An 18,171-nucleotide genomic window follows, 5' to 3' on the forward strand; every position below is an offset into this window, starting at 1 on the left:
CCTTAATCACAATAATTAACCACAAACAGCAACAGTAAAACCCTAATTTCATTGAATCAGCTTTAATCCAAAACCACAAACCCTAATTCTCAATGATTCAAATATGCATTGCTGTGATACCAATTACTGGAACACCATAATTTATGAATCCCTAATATCCCACATGCTAAATCATTAAGAAAATATCGAATTGGAAGCGTACCTGAATCCATAGCGCGTGGATTGTGAGCAAAGGACAGGTATGTGGTCTTCCAAGTTAATACGCAGATACTGTCTTTTAACGTGCGACTAGGGAACCATTACTCGTCAATTGCATTTAAGTGTATGAGATTATGTAATTTCTAATTCAGCTAATCATAGAAACAGAAATTACATTACAGTATCTGCACATAATTTTCATATTTTATCATTAAAGTCCATTATCTTAAACTTTATTAGATCACTTAATCGAGTCTACAATTATGATAACTCATAATACAAAACGATTAGTACATATGTCGGGTCACATCCTTGAATAAAATTCAACAGGTTAATTAAGGTGTACACAGTACTCATAGAAAGTGATAGTGGGAAAGGCAATCGTAGACCTCATTCCTGTTCTCATCATCAAGAAGCTTGTAGTGGGAACCACTAAATCCAATCTCAGGTAATCCTTAATTAATTAACTAGAATTATCTCTGCAAATTTCCATCTTTATATGTTATCAGGAATTTAATTAGGATATATTGGCAGGCAAATATACATACATAAACATATATATATATATATATATAAGTATGTATACATAATCTGTGTGTGCTATGCTGACTCGTAGGAAGTTAAGGCACGGAATGAACGTGGAATTGCTAATCAGATACTACAGAAAGTACGAGAAAACTACGATCCTACAACCATCCGTGAAGGAAATCAAGTGTTGTTTGATCAATTGACGGTTAAAAACCAACCAGACATCATCCCCACCATTGCGGTCTCCGTCTCCACGCAATGCCGGTAGTATTGATAAATCCAAATATGTACAAGGTCCAGCAATGGTGCCATCTCTTACATGAGTTGCAGATCTTTCTTATGGCCATATATATAACCTTAACAATTTTCATTGCAAGACGGCCAAGCGGGGATAGCTCAGTTGGGAGAGCGTCAGACTGAAGATCTGAAGGTCGCGTGTTCGATCCACGCTCACCGCATTTGAGCGTTTTTATTTTGCTTTTCTTTCCCCAACTCATAAATTAATGCTAAATCATATAAATGGAAGGGCTGTTCAGATATTTAATGGCCTTTTCAGAGTCGTGGTTTAAAATTTTAACTTTAACTTTAACTCAATACACTACACAACAAAATACACATTTCAAAAGTCAAACTGGTGGGCCCCATATATTATTAAACATACAATCCCATTACAATTAATTATCTATACCTTCCATTCATTCCAATATTACCGGTTTCCTCTTGTTTCCGCATTCCATATTGCATTTGCAATACGATTACGTAATGCATCCATTTCCCTGCTTCTCATGTCTACATCAACCCGATTCCCAGTTAGATGAGGAGGATTTCGGAATTCATCGTAATATTCCCATGCATTTCCATACTCTTCGAATAATCTATCGTGATAATTATTTAGCTGAATGAAATTGTGCAACACGAAGCATGCAAGAGTAATTTGTCCTTGGCGAAGCTGGCCGTAATTTGACATTGTCCGCAGTATTGCAAATCTGTTCTTCAGCACCCCAAAACACCGTTCGATAACATTACAAACGGATGCGTGACGTTGATTGAATAACTCTTTCTCTGTTGTTGGTGGGGTGTCGTCATTATAATCACTGCGGTGATACCTTTGGCCTTTATAAGGAGCCAGATAACCCGGAATATTAGGGAATCCCGCATCGACTACATAATATTGTTCTGCAAGCAGAAATGTAGATCTAATATAAAACAGTAGTGGAATGTATTTATGAAAATATATACGCGATTGAGAAGGGAACATACGATATGAGCATGAAGAACTTACCGCCATATGGTGCAGGAAATAATTCCAATGTAGCGGCATCGGACAGAATTCGAGAGTCATGAGCAGAACCCTTCCATCCAGTGACGACATAAGTGAACATCATGTCATGCGAACAAGCGGCGAGTACATTTTGCGTAATCTCATTATTCCGATCGCGATACGCGCCTCTCACCGATGATGGAACACAAGCAGACACATGGGTCCCATCGATTGCTCCAATGCAATTCTACAATAATAATGAAAAGAATACGAATTACATTATACAGCAAAAAAAATTAGTGGTATTTTAATTTATCACATGTACGACACATACCTAAAAGAATGGGTACCATTTTCGGCAACTCTGAATTTCCGGCTGTACATCAACGTTCCTCCGTCTTATATACGTTGGTGACAACGAATGAATTCCATGAGCTATTACCTTGATGACTTGTGACACCGTCTCCTTAGAATGCTGAAATCGTTCGGCAACCACGGCCAAGCGCGTACTATGTGCAACTACCATTAAGAACATGCCGACCATCTCCTCGACGGTCATACCATTCCTGCTATTTCTGATTCCACAATTTGCTCTTAGCGTATCGCACAGGTTATGAAATACGTGAGGGTTCATCCTGAAATTCTCGTAACACCTTGTGTCATTGCCAAGAACTTCCTCTATGTAATATCTGCCTTGTAGACGTGAGGTTCGACAAGGAATGTTGCGCGGGACATCTTCTTCAGCCGCCGCAATCTCCAGCGCCAGATAAATTCCCATAAGTTGGGCATCTCTTGATTGGTTATCATTTCGTCGTGAATTCCCGTGTCTTGACATGGTGTGTTCCCTTTAGCTTAGCGAACTATATCGACAAACAATATGGCAGATTACCAAAAGCATAGAATTGAAATGATATGGTCAAAGGAATCAGGCTTGAAATGTAAAACAAATGCAAGTGCAATGCACAAACATCGTAATTGCATGTCACAAGAGTCACATAAAACAAACACATAGTTCAAGCAACAACATAGCACACGCAACAAATATAAAACAAAGGTTTAGTAAATGACATAACAAATAAACTCTTAGTTATAAAGATATATCGTAGTAGACGATGGACCGTGGCCGTTCAAGGGTCAAGCAGGCTACAAATCCATGGCAACCTTGTATCATCGAGAAGGCACATGAACATACGCCGCGTGTGCTCCTCCCTCGAAAGTCGATCACTAGCCACGAGATACTCTTTTATGGACATGGATGGACGCATTTTATTAAGCATATCCATCGCCTCCTCGATGCTGCCCTTCGCTGGTTTGTCGGGGCTCGTCACGGATTTGCTTTTCTTCGTTTCAGGAGGGGTACAATTTTTGTCCTTGTCCCTATTGCTAAGATTGCACTTCAACATGTCCAGGCACTCCTGCAACCGCGACCCGGTGGTCGAACTCCTTTTGCGCACACGACGACGGGACCCAGTAACAACTGGTTCGGTAACCTCATGAACGGGGTCATCACTATCGCCGGATCCCTCTTCAAGATTGATCGGTTCTTTCCCACGGCTTGACGCTGCTGCTAGGAACTCCTCTTCCATGCGTGCATATGTTTCTGGGCTCTTTGGTGGGTCGGTCGATGAAATTCGTAATGCACCTGTTGCTGTCTTAGACCTGAACAACTCTTTTAATGATGTGTAATGCTTGCAACCTTTGTTCTGAAAAGTCTTGAAGCTGCTGTTCTTCTGCATGTTTTTAAAAAAGCAACAAATAAAAAAGTATGAACTACTGTATGTGGAAAATTACAAACTGGAAAAAGTATCAGAAGTAAAGGTTAGTGTTACTATACCTTAATAAACTTGTCCCAGACATCAGCATTCGCTTTTACGGTATTGGTTGTCTCATCCCAGCCGACTCCAGTGTGCCCAATTAGCTCGGTGAACTGCTTGTATTGGATCCTCAGTCTGCGTAGTTTCTGCCGCAACTTGTTGGCGTCGAGAATGGTGCCTGGGAATTGCTCTTCCAGCTCCTTATTCATTTGTTCCCAGTCCCTGGCTTTCCAATATGTTGTATGCGTCCTTGTGAACTTCTTGAACAAGATGGTAATGAAAGCGTTCTCCAGCGCTTCAGTCCACTCAAGTACGCCTTCACCCTTGGGGGCCATGTCTTTGAAACAACTAAAACAACAACTTATACTGCGGTGATACAATAAAATATGAGAAACAACAATGTTTGTGTGCACTTGTTGAAAATTCAGCACAAAAACAGACATATAAATATGCAAGCAAGGCAACATCTTCAGTGCAAAAAGCAGAGAATATGTCCAAATTCGACGTACAGAACCAAGTTTTTTCCCAACCTAAATTTAGCACATAAACAAAAGTTCATGGCTTATCATAAAGAAATGCTAAATCCCAAAGTCCCTCACTGGAAAATTTCGGAATGTGTAAAGCAAACGAAAGGACTCTATATCGCATCCGAGACATTTGCATGAGATATACAATCCATCATGCCCTTGAGACGAGAAGCACATCACATGATCAACTAATAATCAAATACATAATAGCTTATGAACATACACATCATATTATTTCAGTCAAGCCACCGACCAGAGCAATCAAACCAAGCTATTTTCCCTGAAAAATTGATAGAAATAGCTCCATTCTTCGTCGCAAGAACGAATCATCAGCAAGAGCAACAACACAATCAATAAAACTACAAAAAGTTCCTCTGACAGAAAGTTCATCAAGCCATGCTATAGATCAGTATGCAAAACTACAGAAAGTTCATCTGACAAGATACATACTATGTAATCGATATTACAATAATTCATTGTCCTTCATGCATATAAATCTGCTACATGGACATTATTGCAATGCCAAATATTTGTTATCGAGAAACAAAAACCGCACCTCTGGAAGGAACAAATCAGAAAAGAAAAGCTCAGTCACGAATAGTTACTTCTCTCCAACAGAATCCATTCTACCCCTTGTGTGCAACCTAAGGTTCTGTAAACTAATTCTGACAGTCACATATGTAATCTAAACAAACATAACAAGCACAAAGCAAATTCAAGAAGAATAAGAACGGTTTATGAAATTAATTGCATTTAATTGCCATTCATTCAAGCATAAAAGACATAGAAAATTCAAGCTTTGATAAAACTTTCATTTACTTGGATGAACAGCACAGGACGAAAGCAAAAGCAGCTCAACATTGTAATGCTATTTCTATTAAGCCCTTCACAGACATTTCATCGAGCATGTGTGCTGCCTGTGACCAGGGGAAACAAACAAATGCAATGACATAAGTTTCAGCAAAACAGATCAATGCATAACAGATCAATATTCCAATCCAAAGCAGCCGGAATAGACAAATTGACCAACAGCAACAACAAAATCAACCGCACAGATGTCCACAGAAAGCAATCAAACCGAAATCGACCAAAAATCATCAGCAATTTCGTCCAACAACTCGACCGCAAACCTATCCTCAACCCGGCATAAAAATTGGGGAAAATTGCAGAATGTAATTTGAAATTGGTGGAAGAAAGTACCTTTCCCTTCGATATGGAATTGGCTTCGGACGAAGACGCCTCTTATACCGTAACACCCACTGGTAGGGGCCCGACAAAATTCGACGCCTGTCCACTGATCTTCACAGACGACCGAATTCTGCAGGGGGGACTAAAGCTTCACTCGCTCGTAGAGGATAGGGAGCGTGCGGTAGAACCGACAGATTCGCGGATTAAAGCTTCACGGATGTAGATCACAGAAGGAAGAAAGTTGGGGAGGCAGCAAGGTGTCTGAAGAGCAGAAGAATGGTGGGTAGGGGCCTCTCCTGTTCAGTCAAAGAAATGAACTGGTCTTTGCACGGCCTGGGGTGTGGTGGGGGCAAGGCCACGAGCTTCAGAGTGGTGGACCCCACAAACGGTCAAATTTTTTTTTGTCTTTTTCTACAATCACAATCACAATCACAAATTCTTAACTTTAATTCCGAAAACAAACGCATGGTTCCTATTTCTGAAATTTTTCTTCCATATTTCGATTGTTCACACTGAGATTTTTCGGCCATTCATGCTCAGTTATATATTCGGATAATGAGGTGAAAATTTTTTCGTGTAGTTCAACTTTGTGGCTAAGAATGAGGTGAAAAACTGCCCCTTCGTACGCTTACATTTGGTAACTATGAAAAAGCATATTCGAGATTAAGTAGCTGCATTAGAATACCACTTAAAACTTTGAGGGACGAGGGGAGCAACATCATTTTGTTAAAAGAAAAGCACTACAAACATTAATATAAACAAATCATAAAACTGTAACAAGTGTATCGTCTTTCAAGGAGTAAATTCCGGTATTCTCTCGAATTCGAACAACAGTCGGGAGCCTATTTCTATGCAGGTCTTAGCAGAAAAGGATTAAGTTATTACCACAGGGATAACTGGTTTGTGGCAACCAAGTGTTACGGACGGACCTTCCTAACCTCGAAGATAATCGAGAGAGGCCGAAGTTGCTGAAGCCTAGAATAGCAATTCTATACCGCACGGGTAGGGAACGCTAGATAAAATAGCAAGCCCGTGACAAGTGGTATCAGAGCGAAGGTCTAAGGCGATGGCAACCACTAACCAATCGGAGGTGGTGATCGATGAGGCGAGGCAAAGTCCAAGAAGCAGCAGGAAAGCACGAGGGATTCACTAAGTTTTTGACACCTCTATCTTCAAATTCCGAAGGTCTAAAGGATCGATAGGCCACGCTTTCACGGTTCGTATTCGTACTGGAAATCAGAACTTCATAGAGTTTGCCGTATGATCAACCTTCGGAATTTTTTCATCCTGCTTCAGCATAAATTAACTGAGCGAAGATCAGCATTACTCATGCCAACTAAAACTTTGTTAGGCGAACTTTACGAGGCACTAGGACAATAAGCAAGACAGCTTTTGTGGCTATGTACATTATTGATGTACATTTAATAAATTAAAATATTAGTTCGTTTTTTGGGCAGCAAAAATCAAGCTTACCTGCGCAATGAAAACATCCGGAGTGGTACTTTTACCCAGAGAAATCAAAGAAGGAAAATAAACTGGAATATTGGCTTAACCAAAAGCATCAACGGCTTCGGAAGCCACTGAAGGGCTCTTGGCCAAGGTTTCTGGAGACATTAAGAAGAACAATGAAGGAGTTTCATACCAAACGGACTTCATATTCTTAAAAGAAATTTACCTAAAATGACCCATAATTTACCCGTTTTGTCAAATCTATCATATACTTTTTTTTATCAAATCTATCCCATGGTTTACTTTTTGCATCAAATCTATTCCGGCATTATCTTTTCCGTCGACATTTACTGGCCGTGCTGACATGGCGCCCACGTGGCAAGTGTGGCCCACTATCTCTCCACGTGCCACGTCAGCACGGCCGTTAGATGTTGACGGAAAAGATAACGCCGTGATAGATTTGATGCAACAAGTAAACTATGAGATATATTAGACAAAAAAAAAGCATATGATAGATTTGACAAAACGGGTAAACCATGGGTCATTTTAGGTAAAAATTCATATTCTTAAAAGCTATCTAGTGGGGGGTACCATCTTGTTAATATGAAGCGGACTTTGCTCGAGCACGGCTTTATGGGGTTTGGAGCCAGTCCAACAACATTACAGATAACAGATCAACAAATTATCCCTTACTGCACTCGTTTTTGACCAGACGTCTATAAGAATACAGTTGATTAAAATGAGTCCAGAAGTTGTCAGCCATTTTTAGCATCTAAAATCTTGAATAATTTTTCTTCCATATACAGTTTTTTCCCTAATCATCCTGATATGCGAGCCCTCCCTCTCCTCGCCATCTTCCATTCTTTATCAGCCGCCACTCCGATGCTTAGATTGGCTGGCTTCTAACCACCCTGCTGCCCCAATCATTCCGTCCTTTAGTCAAATAAGCTCAATGCTGAGGATAGCAACAACGATCAACACTACAACAGCGTAATGCAGTGTTATGGAGATATACCGATTAAGATTGTCAAAATCTAGTTTTTAGGCAGGACTGGGATGGTCCATAATAGAGTAATTGATTATTGAAATGGTCCGAGATTATAGTTTCTTTGTCTAGCACAATGTAATTTAGTCAAGTACATTAATTCCCTTGATTCTTACCTTGGGTACACACATGTACGCATACTTCTATATAATTAATTAAATTCACCTCACAGATTAAGTGAGGAATTCAGCCAACCTATGATGGTATCAGAGCCCGAAAATCGGGCAACCCTGTATCTCCTATCTCGGTCCTGTTCAGCCTTCTTCCGCCTCTCCTCTGGCCTTGAAAAGCCCTCTCCGACCTTCTCTTCTCTTCTTTCTGTCCTGACCGAGCCTTCCCTCTTCACTTCATCAGTCCTTACACTTCATATAGATCTCCCTCTTTACTGCTTTCAATGGCAAATTCCAACGACAGCCTTCCCTCATCTCTGCCCACCGTCCATGTTAAGCTCAATGGGCGGAATTATACTTTCTGGAAAGGCATAATGAGTTCTCTGCTTGACACCTGTGGCCTGCTCAACTATGTCGAGGGTCGGATCACTGCACCAAAAGAGGATATATATATATATATACATGTATATCCCTACTCGGTCTGGTCCAATCTCATCGACCACAGCTTCTACAGCCTCCAGTGCAAACCGACATCGGTTCTCCAGGCTCCCACCATACTTGTCTGTCCTATTATTGACCACATCCTTCATGAGCTGGTCGATCATAAACCTGTTTGCTCCATGGATCTCAACCCGTCGAAACCGTCTTCCATGGCATTGCGAGCAGCAACCGGGAAGTCATTGACAACGATAGGGGGTTTTGAGGTGACGAGGAGGTGACCAGGGCATTCCATAATACAACCCTGGTGTGATTCCTTTGTCCGTGCATGATATTGGCGCCTCCCTCTTTGGCTGATGTTCTAAAGTTTTACATAAAATTTCCACGAATGACCTATGAAATAGAAATATGATTTTCATTCGAATTAACATCATATATATATATATATATATATAATGAAATTTGACGTAATTTTTATAGAAGGATCAGAAAAAAGGTACAAATTTTATGCAGAAATTAATGATTCGGAAGATCCAAAAACTAAGAAAATGTATTGAATCGACTGCTTTTAAGGAATACATACATATGATTGTGACTTCTCGAATATGGAATTCAAATGGATCAAAAATAGGAAATGACACTCTGAATTTTAGAACAATAACAAAATATACGATCAAACTACATTTTCCGAATTTGAAAATGAGGAAGAAGAAGGAAAACAAATGGTTCGATCAACTTATTTCTATGTTTTGACCTGAAAGATCGGCAAAACATACCGGTGGTTAAGGCGAGTCCGACATGATAGAGTTGGCAGAAGAAAATGCCGTCCTTCTGATGGACAGCATCCACAATTGGCTTCCAAGCTTGAATCTGTTCTCTCGTCCAGATTCTCGGCGTGTTTGGGAACCTAATTTATTTCCACATATATCAGGCTCATGCAATGTAATATATATCAATCTAGTCTTAGAGATATAGTCAAAATCATCATGACAAGGCACTCATTGAAGACATCATTTACATTTTTCGGTCCTCAAACAGTTGAAAAATCACGTAATTATATATCCTCTTCTTATACAAAATATGGATCACGTCTTACTAGCTCGATCTCTGATCGACTGATTAATTAGTAGTGCAGGGTTGCGGCAATTATTCCATACTAGATTTGATTTAACAGCCTGATCTTGGAAAGAAAGAAAGCTAAGGTTACCCTTTAAAAGTTTCGCATATCACTGTGGCTTTGGCGATAAGAAGACCACCGGGAGTCACTTGTTGGGAGTAATAAAGAACGGCTGTGGGGAGTAGTTAAAGAACGGCATGTGGCTATGGAACGCGTCCATATGATCTGCATCTTCCCAGAGGTGGAAGCACTATTCTGAAGTCACCAAGAAAAAAGAAGGTTCGATTTTGTTTTCCGAAAATAACATGAAAAAGGAAGGTCCCGATTTCAGTTTTATGTTTTGCTTTCAAAGTAATCATGTCCGACCCACGCGTCTACAGTTTGCAATTCGATATTCAGTAATTGCTCTAGTACAACTTATACCCTCCTTATTTATTGTAGTGAAAGCCATTGACGGTCCCTTGTTCAAATGGGACTCTCACTCTCAAGGACCTTAATTTTTTTTGCTGAGTTCCCGTATCTATTTATACTACATAAAAGTTGGTAAAACGAGACATGATTGCATCTTGTAAGCCAAATTATAAAATTCTCAGCTTGTCATTGCATGACTTTTTGAGTGTATGACCTAATAATTTTCAGAAAAAAATTATGTATTAAGTAAAATAAATACTGCCAGATTTTGTACGTGTCGGACACCGTACATAGTATGAAGGGAAAGTAACTTATTGCATCACGTAAGTCAAATTATAAAACTTAGCTCATTATTGGCATGATTTTCGGAGTGTATGACTTAAAAGATAAAAAATATCATGCATTTATATTTTAAGTTGAAAATAACTTTTACCAATTTTGTATGTACTTGATATAAGAATTTTAGATATTCGCCGTACATAGAGATATAACTAAAGATAATAATGATAATTGGTTTATATTAAAGATCGAGAACAAATATCAAAAGGCTTCTTGAAATATAAAAAATCTACCGATTCGCAAATAAATATTGAATATTCATTTTGAAATATAAAAGTTATCTCAATAAATGAAAAGAACGCTTGACATGGATTTTCCACATAACATGTGAGCATGCACTAAACTATGACATTTAACTATTTTTCATTAATCACGACCCACGAACCACGAACACCTACACAAGGAGGTTCGAGGATGGTGTCTTTACTTCCCTCTCTGATGCTCAAGTCAGATTGAGGTTTACGTGAGACAAAAGAGTGCAAGATGTCAATTAGTCCTAACCCTAAACATAATCAATATATTTATGGGGAGTTTAGGGATAGATTACGTTATCACTGTTGGAGATAATCCAATGTATTTACCAAATCTCGTATCTCGATATAATAATAAAGGCACCTCCAAGTTACTTTACTGATAAGTAACCTGCTTCGCTTAGTTGTTAGGCTGTGCCTGATGGACCCATGCCCTCATCGCTCTTCTTCGCTGGGTTTTGTTGTGTGCGCTATTGGGCTTTAAGAGACTTAGTCAGGGTCATGGGCCCAATCGAGTCTGGCCCAAAGTCCAATACCCAATATTAGCCTTCCCTCATTTCTGCCCGTCGACATTGTTGAGCTCAATGGGCAAAATTATCCTTTATGGAAGGGCATCATGAGTCTTGTTCTTGACACCTACGGCCTTCTCGACTATGTCGAGGATTGGATCCCTACACGAAACAATACAGTTGTTGTTGAGAATGGCAGTTCGATTCGAACTCGGAGTACAAGTAATGTGTATCAAGGGACAAATTTGCCCTCACTTGTCTCATGCTTGCAGTCACTGATAGAGGTGTAAATGAGATAAGACGATTCACGAACAGTTCGGACTTAGCTCGATGAAAGCTCGAATTCAACTCGGTCTTAATGAGCTCGAATTGGCTTGGCTCGAGCTCGAACTGGCTTGGCTCAAGCTTGCCATTCAAGCGAGTCGAGCCGAGCTGAGCTCAATGGTATTCGACTCGAGAAGCTAGCAAGCTTAAACGAGCCTTTTATTTTATATAATAATAATAATAATAATAATAATAATAATAATAATAATGATAATAATGATAGCAGTGATATCGATGGATACTTGGATTATATTTTAATAATTTTTGTTGTGTGGGTTGTAAGATTATAATTATTGATTATGTTTTGACAATGAGCCTAAACGAGCTCCAACAAATTCGTCCCTATACAAGTTCGATCTCACGAGCCCATATGAGTCAAGTTTTAGTTGGTGAGCCTAAATGAGCCAAGCGCGAGCTTGAAAGTTCAAGTCCCGTGCGAGCTTGAGCTTGGGCCCGAGCACGCAAATTACTAAACAAGCCGACCTTGAGCTTAGTATATTCAGTCTCAGCTCGGTTCGTTTACACCTCTAGTCATTGAGGAGATTGGCTACAATATTCTTACTGCAAAGACATTGCACCAGTGGTAATGTGTCAGGTCAGGGCGAGTATCTGTCTGGACTTGGCCTACCATCTCAAGCAAGGGACCTTCCCTGGCCTGTGATCTACCAATGGGTAGGCCTTTGAAGGCTCGTGCCTGGCTTGGTAACTTGACGCGTGCTGCGGCGAAACTTAAAAAAAAAGAGTTGATTCAGGATATCTCATCCTCAATTCTAATTTTTCTTTTTGGTGAATTGGGGGGCCTAGGCTCGGTATTATTTACAAAATAAATTAAGTGATGCACAAGTGAGGCATGATGACCCCTACAATATCTCCAAACAACAGAAAGTGGAGCCTAACTGGGCAAGAGTTCAATCTATGATTTCCTAGCGGAAGACAAAATGCATAGTTCCCTAGCCAATCTGTATAAGCGTTCCCTTCATGAAGAGTATGTTCCATAACTATAAGCCACTTCGATTGATTAGGGACCTTATATCTCAAAGCAAAGTTCTATTACTGTAGCCATGATCATATGGAGACCAAAGGAAGCCCACTATCACTTTAGAGTCAACCTCAAGGATTATCTTCCTTAGACCCATGTCCTATACCATCCCTAGACCTGATTTCACGGCCCAAAGTTCGACAGATAAAGAAGAGGTCATTCCTAAGTGCTGGGCAAAGCCTCTAACCCAACCACCCTGGTCACCTCTTTGTAAACCACCCGCTCCCTCCCTTCCCAAGTTTCCTTTGGACGCTCCATTCGTGTTAAGTTTGGTCCAATCAAGGCTTGGCCTAATCTATCCTGCATCTCTCTACTCCCTATTTATATGAGGTATAGGATCCGCGATTGACGAGCTTGCTCGAGCAAAACTTGCAATAACTTTGTAAATGATGGCCACACAGTCTAACAGCTGAACAAAGTTCAAACTTCCACGCTAACCAACAACCAACTCCAAAGACCGTAGCCCATGGTAGGTTGTCTGAGCCTGGCATTCCAAAGGAGAGATTTCGAATTAACCATTGCTCCACGTTGCCACTGAAGAAAGAGTGCAACATGCTTCTTGGAATCAAATTGTTCAAAGTCGCATTCATATAAGAGCAGTTCTACTATACATGTAGGATCGATTCATCAGCTGAGTTGCAAATTGGACACATTCTGAAACCACACAAGCCTCAGGGAAGACGAGCTTCATTTGTGTGGAGTCTCTCATGACCCACCAACCATAAGAAATGTCTTATTTGTTGAGAGCCTTTCCACGCCCAAAAAAACCTCCATAGATGCCTCTCATCATCAAAAGCATCACATAAGAGCAAGATATACGCAGATGTTGTAGTAAAAGAACCCCTAATTGTCAGTCTCCAATAAGGTTGATCAAGGCCCCTATCTAAGTGAGGAGCCGGAATAGCCACTATACGCGAAATAACACTGTGAGGTAGAAAATGCGAAAACAAATTCCAATTCCACCCCTTTCATTGTTCCGCATTATCATTTACAAGGATGTCAACTCTTTCATTAGGTGTTCTGACCATAGCTAGGTCAATGAGAGCACCAATACTAGGGACCTAGCAATCCCTCTAAAAGCGAGCTGTGGTTCCTGAACCTATCGACCAGCCCATACCTTATGAAATCTTTGGTCAGATATCACATACATATTTCCATAGCCACAAAGCTTTATTATTACGTACAAAGTTCGAAGTCATGGAATCAATATTGTCATATTTGTGGAGTAGAATTGTGCCCATAGCACATCTTTATTAGCGAGCAATCTCTAACACACCTTAGCAAGAAAAGGCCTCGTAATATCCAAGCCTCCTCGAGCCGATGGTTGACTGACTGTTTCCCAATTAACAAGGTGGAATGTCCTTCACTCAGATGAATGCCCCCAAACAAAGTCTCGACAAAGACGCTCAATCTCATTTAGAATACCAATAGAAATTCTAGTAGACTACATAGTATAAGCCTGAATGGAAGTGAGAACCAATTTGATTAGCGTTACCCTGCCTACCATCGATAAAGCGGTTGTCGACCATCCTGTAAGCCACAATTTAACTCTCAACAACTGTGTAATATGTTTTGCTTTGTCACTTTTCCATGCAATAAAGGTACTCCAAGACATCTACCAAGATCCTCTGTAATCACAAATGAGCTACAACTCTGTATTTGACATCGAAGAGGCTCCTTGGCATTCTTAGAGAAAAACAATGTCGTTTTCTCCATGCTTACACTTTGCCCTGATGGATCACAAAAAGTCTTCATTGCCTCCTTGATACACAACATCTGCTCTGTCGAGGCCTCTACAAAAAGTAGTAAATCATTTGCAAGCATAAGGTGAGACACCTCCGGGCTATTGTGTCCTACTTGAATCGGCTTCCACCTCCCTTACTGAACCATATTTGCAATGATATGACCAATCGTTTGATGCAAAGAACAAAAATATATGGCGACAAAGGGCACCCTTCGCGAACTCCCCGACCTATTGCAAAAGCATCAAAAGGTTCACCGTTCCATATGTTCTACATCGCTGGAGAAGTTATGCAATTCATAATCACAAGTTGTAGGTAATCCAAAATGCCAACAACACGAAGAGAATTATAAGATCCGAAATTTTTATAAGATGAATACACATGAATTTCCTTAAATATAAAGAGTATTTCAAAAATTACAATCTTAATTGAATGACTAAAAATACCATAAAAAGCCACAGTCTACCGCCATTTCGACTTGTAAAACATGAGAATATATTTGGAGGTGAGCTTGACGCCCAGTGAATAACAACAACCTAAACTAATTGGATCATAGCACGGTTCAGTAATATCATAAAAATATCGTCGATAACTCCAGAACTCAGATCATTCATGTGGCCCTTCTCAGCTCCCGATCGCAGTGGCGGCTCTACACTGACAGTCTCTCTGCTCCAGGCAGCTCTTTTCTACTACTCGGCTTACGACTAGCTCAGGACGCCACATGACTCACTAATTCCCATCAATCTCAATTGCACAACTCAAACCTCACTACTAATTTTCAAATATCGTGATCGATCATATAAAAATACATGCATGATCCATGACACTGACATTGCCATAACAATGCAGTTCTAAAAATATTAACATGACGATAATAAAAATACTAGTTTAAAAATTGGTTACTCACATTGACAAGTCCCCCGAACATCAAAAAATCGAAATCGATTGTTCACTATTTTTCTAAAAAATTTCTCTCATGTTGCTCTCGACTTTTCTCTCAAATCGCTAAACTTGAAATTGAATGAAGTGCCAAGAATTGAACAAGCAGCAAATTTATATTGAAGAAGAGAATGACGGTGGAAATTGATGAAAATTAAGCAACCGCATGGAAAGGGAGGGTTGAAGGGAAATTAACACATGGAAAGCCAACTTAAAACTTATCTCGCAAATAAATATACATTAATAAAATTATTAATTGCATTAAAATTGATAATGATAAGAACATATGAGGATGTGACAAAATCAAATTAAACGGCCCACACATATACGTGTGTACGTGTATGGGAAATTTTCAACTTAATAAATAATAGATGAAATCTGTAAATATATATATTGAAGAAAATTTTTGGGATGTTACAAGTATCATCAATGAAATCCCAAGCAAGGTTATCATATGCCTTCTCGAAATCCACATTCACTGCCATAGAGCTCTTCTCTCTTTGCAAGGATTGCATAATATGGATGAACTCCTGTGCCATGATTATATTGTCTTGGATATGCCTTCCAAGAACAAAGCTTGCTTGGTTTTGAGCCACCGATGATGACATAAACGGATGCAAGCGATTTGCTATGATCTTGGTTATTAGCTTGTAAGGTATATTACATAGACTAATAGGCTTGAAATTTTGATTGACTTACGGTTGGCCCACCTTGGGAATGAGGACAACTAGGGGGCGTTTGGTTTCAGAGTTAAAGTAACTTTGATTTTGATTTTGATTTTGATTGTGGAAAATGATAAATGAGATTGTATTATAAATTTGACTTGGGAAACGTGTGTTTTTGTTGTGTAGTGGGTAGAGTTAAAATCAAAATCATGATTCTAAAATCATTTTCACAAACCAAACAAGCTCTAATGTTTTGTTAATCTTCCAAAGCACTCTCTTCCCTTGGAATACCTCTCGAACAAGATCCATTACTTGCTTCTCCACAACTTGCCAATTAGCTTTGATAGAAGAAAGTGTGAAAGTCATCCGAACCCAGGGCCTTAAAAGGATACATGGCCTATAATGCTCTCTTGGTGTCATCAACTGACACTGGGACACTTAGGCCCCGTTTGAAATTTGGGTTTGATTTTATAATCGTGATTTTGATTTTAACTCTACTCACTACAAAACAAAAATACACGTTTCTCAAATCAAATTTATAATACCATCTCATTTGTCTTTTTCCACAATCAAAATCAAAATCAAAATCAAAATCAAAGTTACTTTAACTCTTAAATCAAATGTCCCCTTAGCTGCTTAAGCCTTTGAGTCTCTACCATAGGAAAAGAAGACCCAAGGAGTGGTCTAGCTTGCTGGATAGGTTCAGAATACAAATTCCTAAAGTAATATGACATAAAACACCTGAGAATACCATCATCATAACACCACTCTCCACTTCCTATCTTCATTCCTTCGATAGGAATAGCCTTCCTCTTTATAATGGCTTTCGAGTGAAAATATCTCATGTTACGGTCACCAGATTGCACCCACTCACTATGTGATTTTTTGGGACTATAATAACTCCTCTTGCTTCAAAACCTCCTTGAGCTCTGTCTCAAGTTTAGACCTGTACCAAGGTTTAATGCAAAATGGAAATAGGATCTTTATTTGAATACCGTCTGTCAACCTAGGAGCATTTCACATGGATTTCTTTATTCCAATCTCTTAAGCCTTCAGACCATTGGAGAAATTGAAATAATAACACACGAACTATATTTTTAGCTATTATCAATGAAGGTAACATAATATATTTTCTAAGAAATGATTGGCTTACTAATATGAATCCGCTTTGCAAGGCCCTTTGGATGCCCCCTAATTGTGAAAGAGGCTTCGATTTCCTTCATTGCATATTACCAAAGGACTCTGTTCCATTTCAGTAGGTCCTCTTTGAACTGTTCCAGCCCCATACTTAGTGCCATATTATTCAGCAAATACGCAACAATGAATTCCGAAAACTCTGGATGGCGTTGCCAAGCTGCAATGTATCGGAATGGCCTGGTATTTATTCAATGAAGCGGTGTCTCTGGAAATTCAACAAGCAGTGGATGGTGGTTTGACTTAAGTCGAGGGAGAAGTCTCACAGCTGCATCAGGAAACTAACACCCATTTCACACTGCTCTATCAAGCCACTTGAAAATGCAATCATAATTGCCTACAATAAGACCCTTCTTAGTAAACTTCAGCCCGATGTTGTCAAGATCGAGAAGGCCACAATTATCGAGTACCTCCCGAAATTTCAAGCAAGCCATCGTTTTGATAAAAGCCCCCTCTGTTTTCTCCTTTATTGTTGCTATCTCATTGAAATCCCCCCACGATAACCCATTTATTTTTTACAACCGTTGATATGAGATGAAGTTCCTCCCATAGACCTTATCGTATCGACTCCATGGGATGGCCATAAATAGTTGTAATCCATGATTGCCATCTCCCTCCCCAAGGAACTTTGAAGTGGAGGGCTTGAGAATACTTCAAGATGTTTGATACAACTAACGACACCCGATTCCACCAAACCCATATTCCCCCCGAGAACCCTTGGGCTTCAATTCTAGTCGACAAAAATTTTCCGGAAGGTTTTGATGACCTTCTCAACAGTAGCCCTGCTAATTCAAGGTTCTAATAGAATCACCACATCCGGCCGCTCCTCCTTTACATACTCACGAGCCACACACTTAAAGTGGCTATTCCCTATATCCCTAAAGTTCCAACTAAAAATTCACATTAAAACAGGTAATATATATTGGAAGGACCAAGGCATAAAGCCTGTCAAGCCTTCTTGGACTGTAATTCCCTAACCGGGGATGTTTTCATGGACACAAGTGTTTCAGTTGTCTCAGGGATAACTTCCTCATCAAAATTTCCAAGCCCTCCACCGCAACCAACACACCTCTTCCACTTGAA

At 39.7% G+C, this 18,171-nt stretch overlaps 2 protein-coding genes and 1 non-coding gene across 3 annotated transcripts; 1 reads left to right on the plus strand and 2 right to left on the minus strand.

The window, feature by feature from the left end:
- Positions 1-1,111: 1,111 nt before the first annotated feature.
- Positions 1,112-1,184, plus strand: TRNAF-GAA. The gene has a single exon. It is a non-coding gene; the product is annotated as a tRNA-Phe (tRNA).
- Positions 1,185-1,432: 248 nt separating this feature from the next.
- On the minus strand, positions 1,433-2,822 carry LOC116204262 (protein ALP1-like). The gene is made up of 4 exons (XM_031536340.1): positions 2,430-2,822; positions 2,009-2,234; positions 1,833-1,902; positions 1,433-1,712 (listed from the first exon to the last, which is right to left on the minus strand). Exons 1-4 carry the CDS (start codon positions 2,820-2,822, stop codon positions 1,433-1,435), a joined length of 969 nt encoding a protein of 322 aa, XP_031392200.1.
- Positions 2,823-3,069: 247 nt separating this feature from the next.
- LOC116204263 lies at positions 3,070-4,136 on the minus strand. Its single transcript, XM_031536341.1, has 2 exons — positions 3,822-4,136; positions 3,070-3,717 (listed from the first exon to the last, which is right to left on the minus strand). Exons 1-2 carry the CDS (start codon positions 4,134-4,136, stop codon positions 3,115-3,117), a joined length of 918 nt encoding a protein of 305 aa, XP_031392201.1. The 3' UTR covers positions 3,070-3,114.
- Positions 4,137-18,171: the final 14,035 nt, after the last annotated feature.

Source organism: Punica granatum, chromosome 4, assembly GCF_007655135.1.
Source record: "Punica granatum isolate Tunisia-2019 chromosome 4, ASM765513v2, whole genome shotgun sequence".
Classification (NCBI taxonomy): Eukaryota; Viridiplantae; Streptophyta; class Magnoliopsida; order Myrtales; family Lythraceae; genus Punica; species Punica granatum.

Bases quoted from the DNA above. Each gene is read 5' to 3' on its own strand.
- LOC116204262 (XM_031536340.1), bottom strand. From the start codon at position 2,822: ATGTCAAGACACGGGAATTCACGACGAAATGATAACCAATCAAGAGAT. The intron at 2,235-2,429 runs GTAATAGCTCAT...TTATTATTGTAG, and splicing joins CGGTGTCACAAGTCATCAAG to AATTGCATTGGAGCAATCGA. The intron at 1,903-2,008 runs GTAAGTTCTTCA...TTCTGCTTGCAG, and splicing joins ATTTCCTGCACCATATGGCG to AACAATATTATGTAGTCGAT.
- LOC116204263 (XM_031536341.1), bottom strand. From the start codon at position 4,136: ATGGCCCCCAAGGGTGAAGGCGTACTTGAGTGGACTGAAGCGCTGGAG. The intron at 3,718-3,821 runs GTATAGTAACAC...AAAAACATGCAG, and splicing joins TCTGGGACAAGTTTATTAAG to AAGAACAGCAGCTTCAAGAC.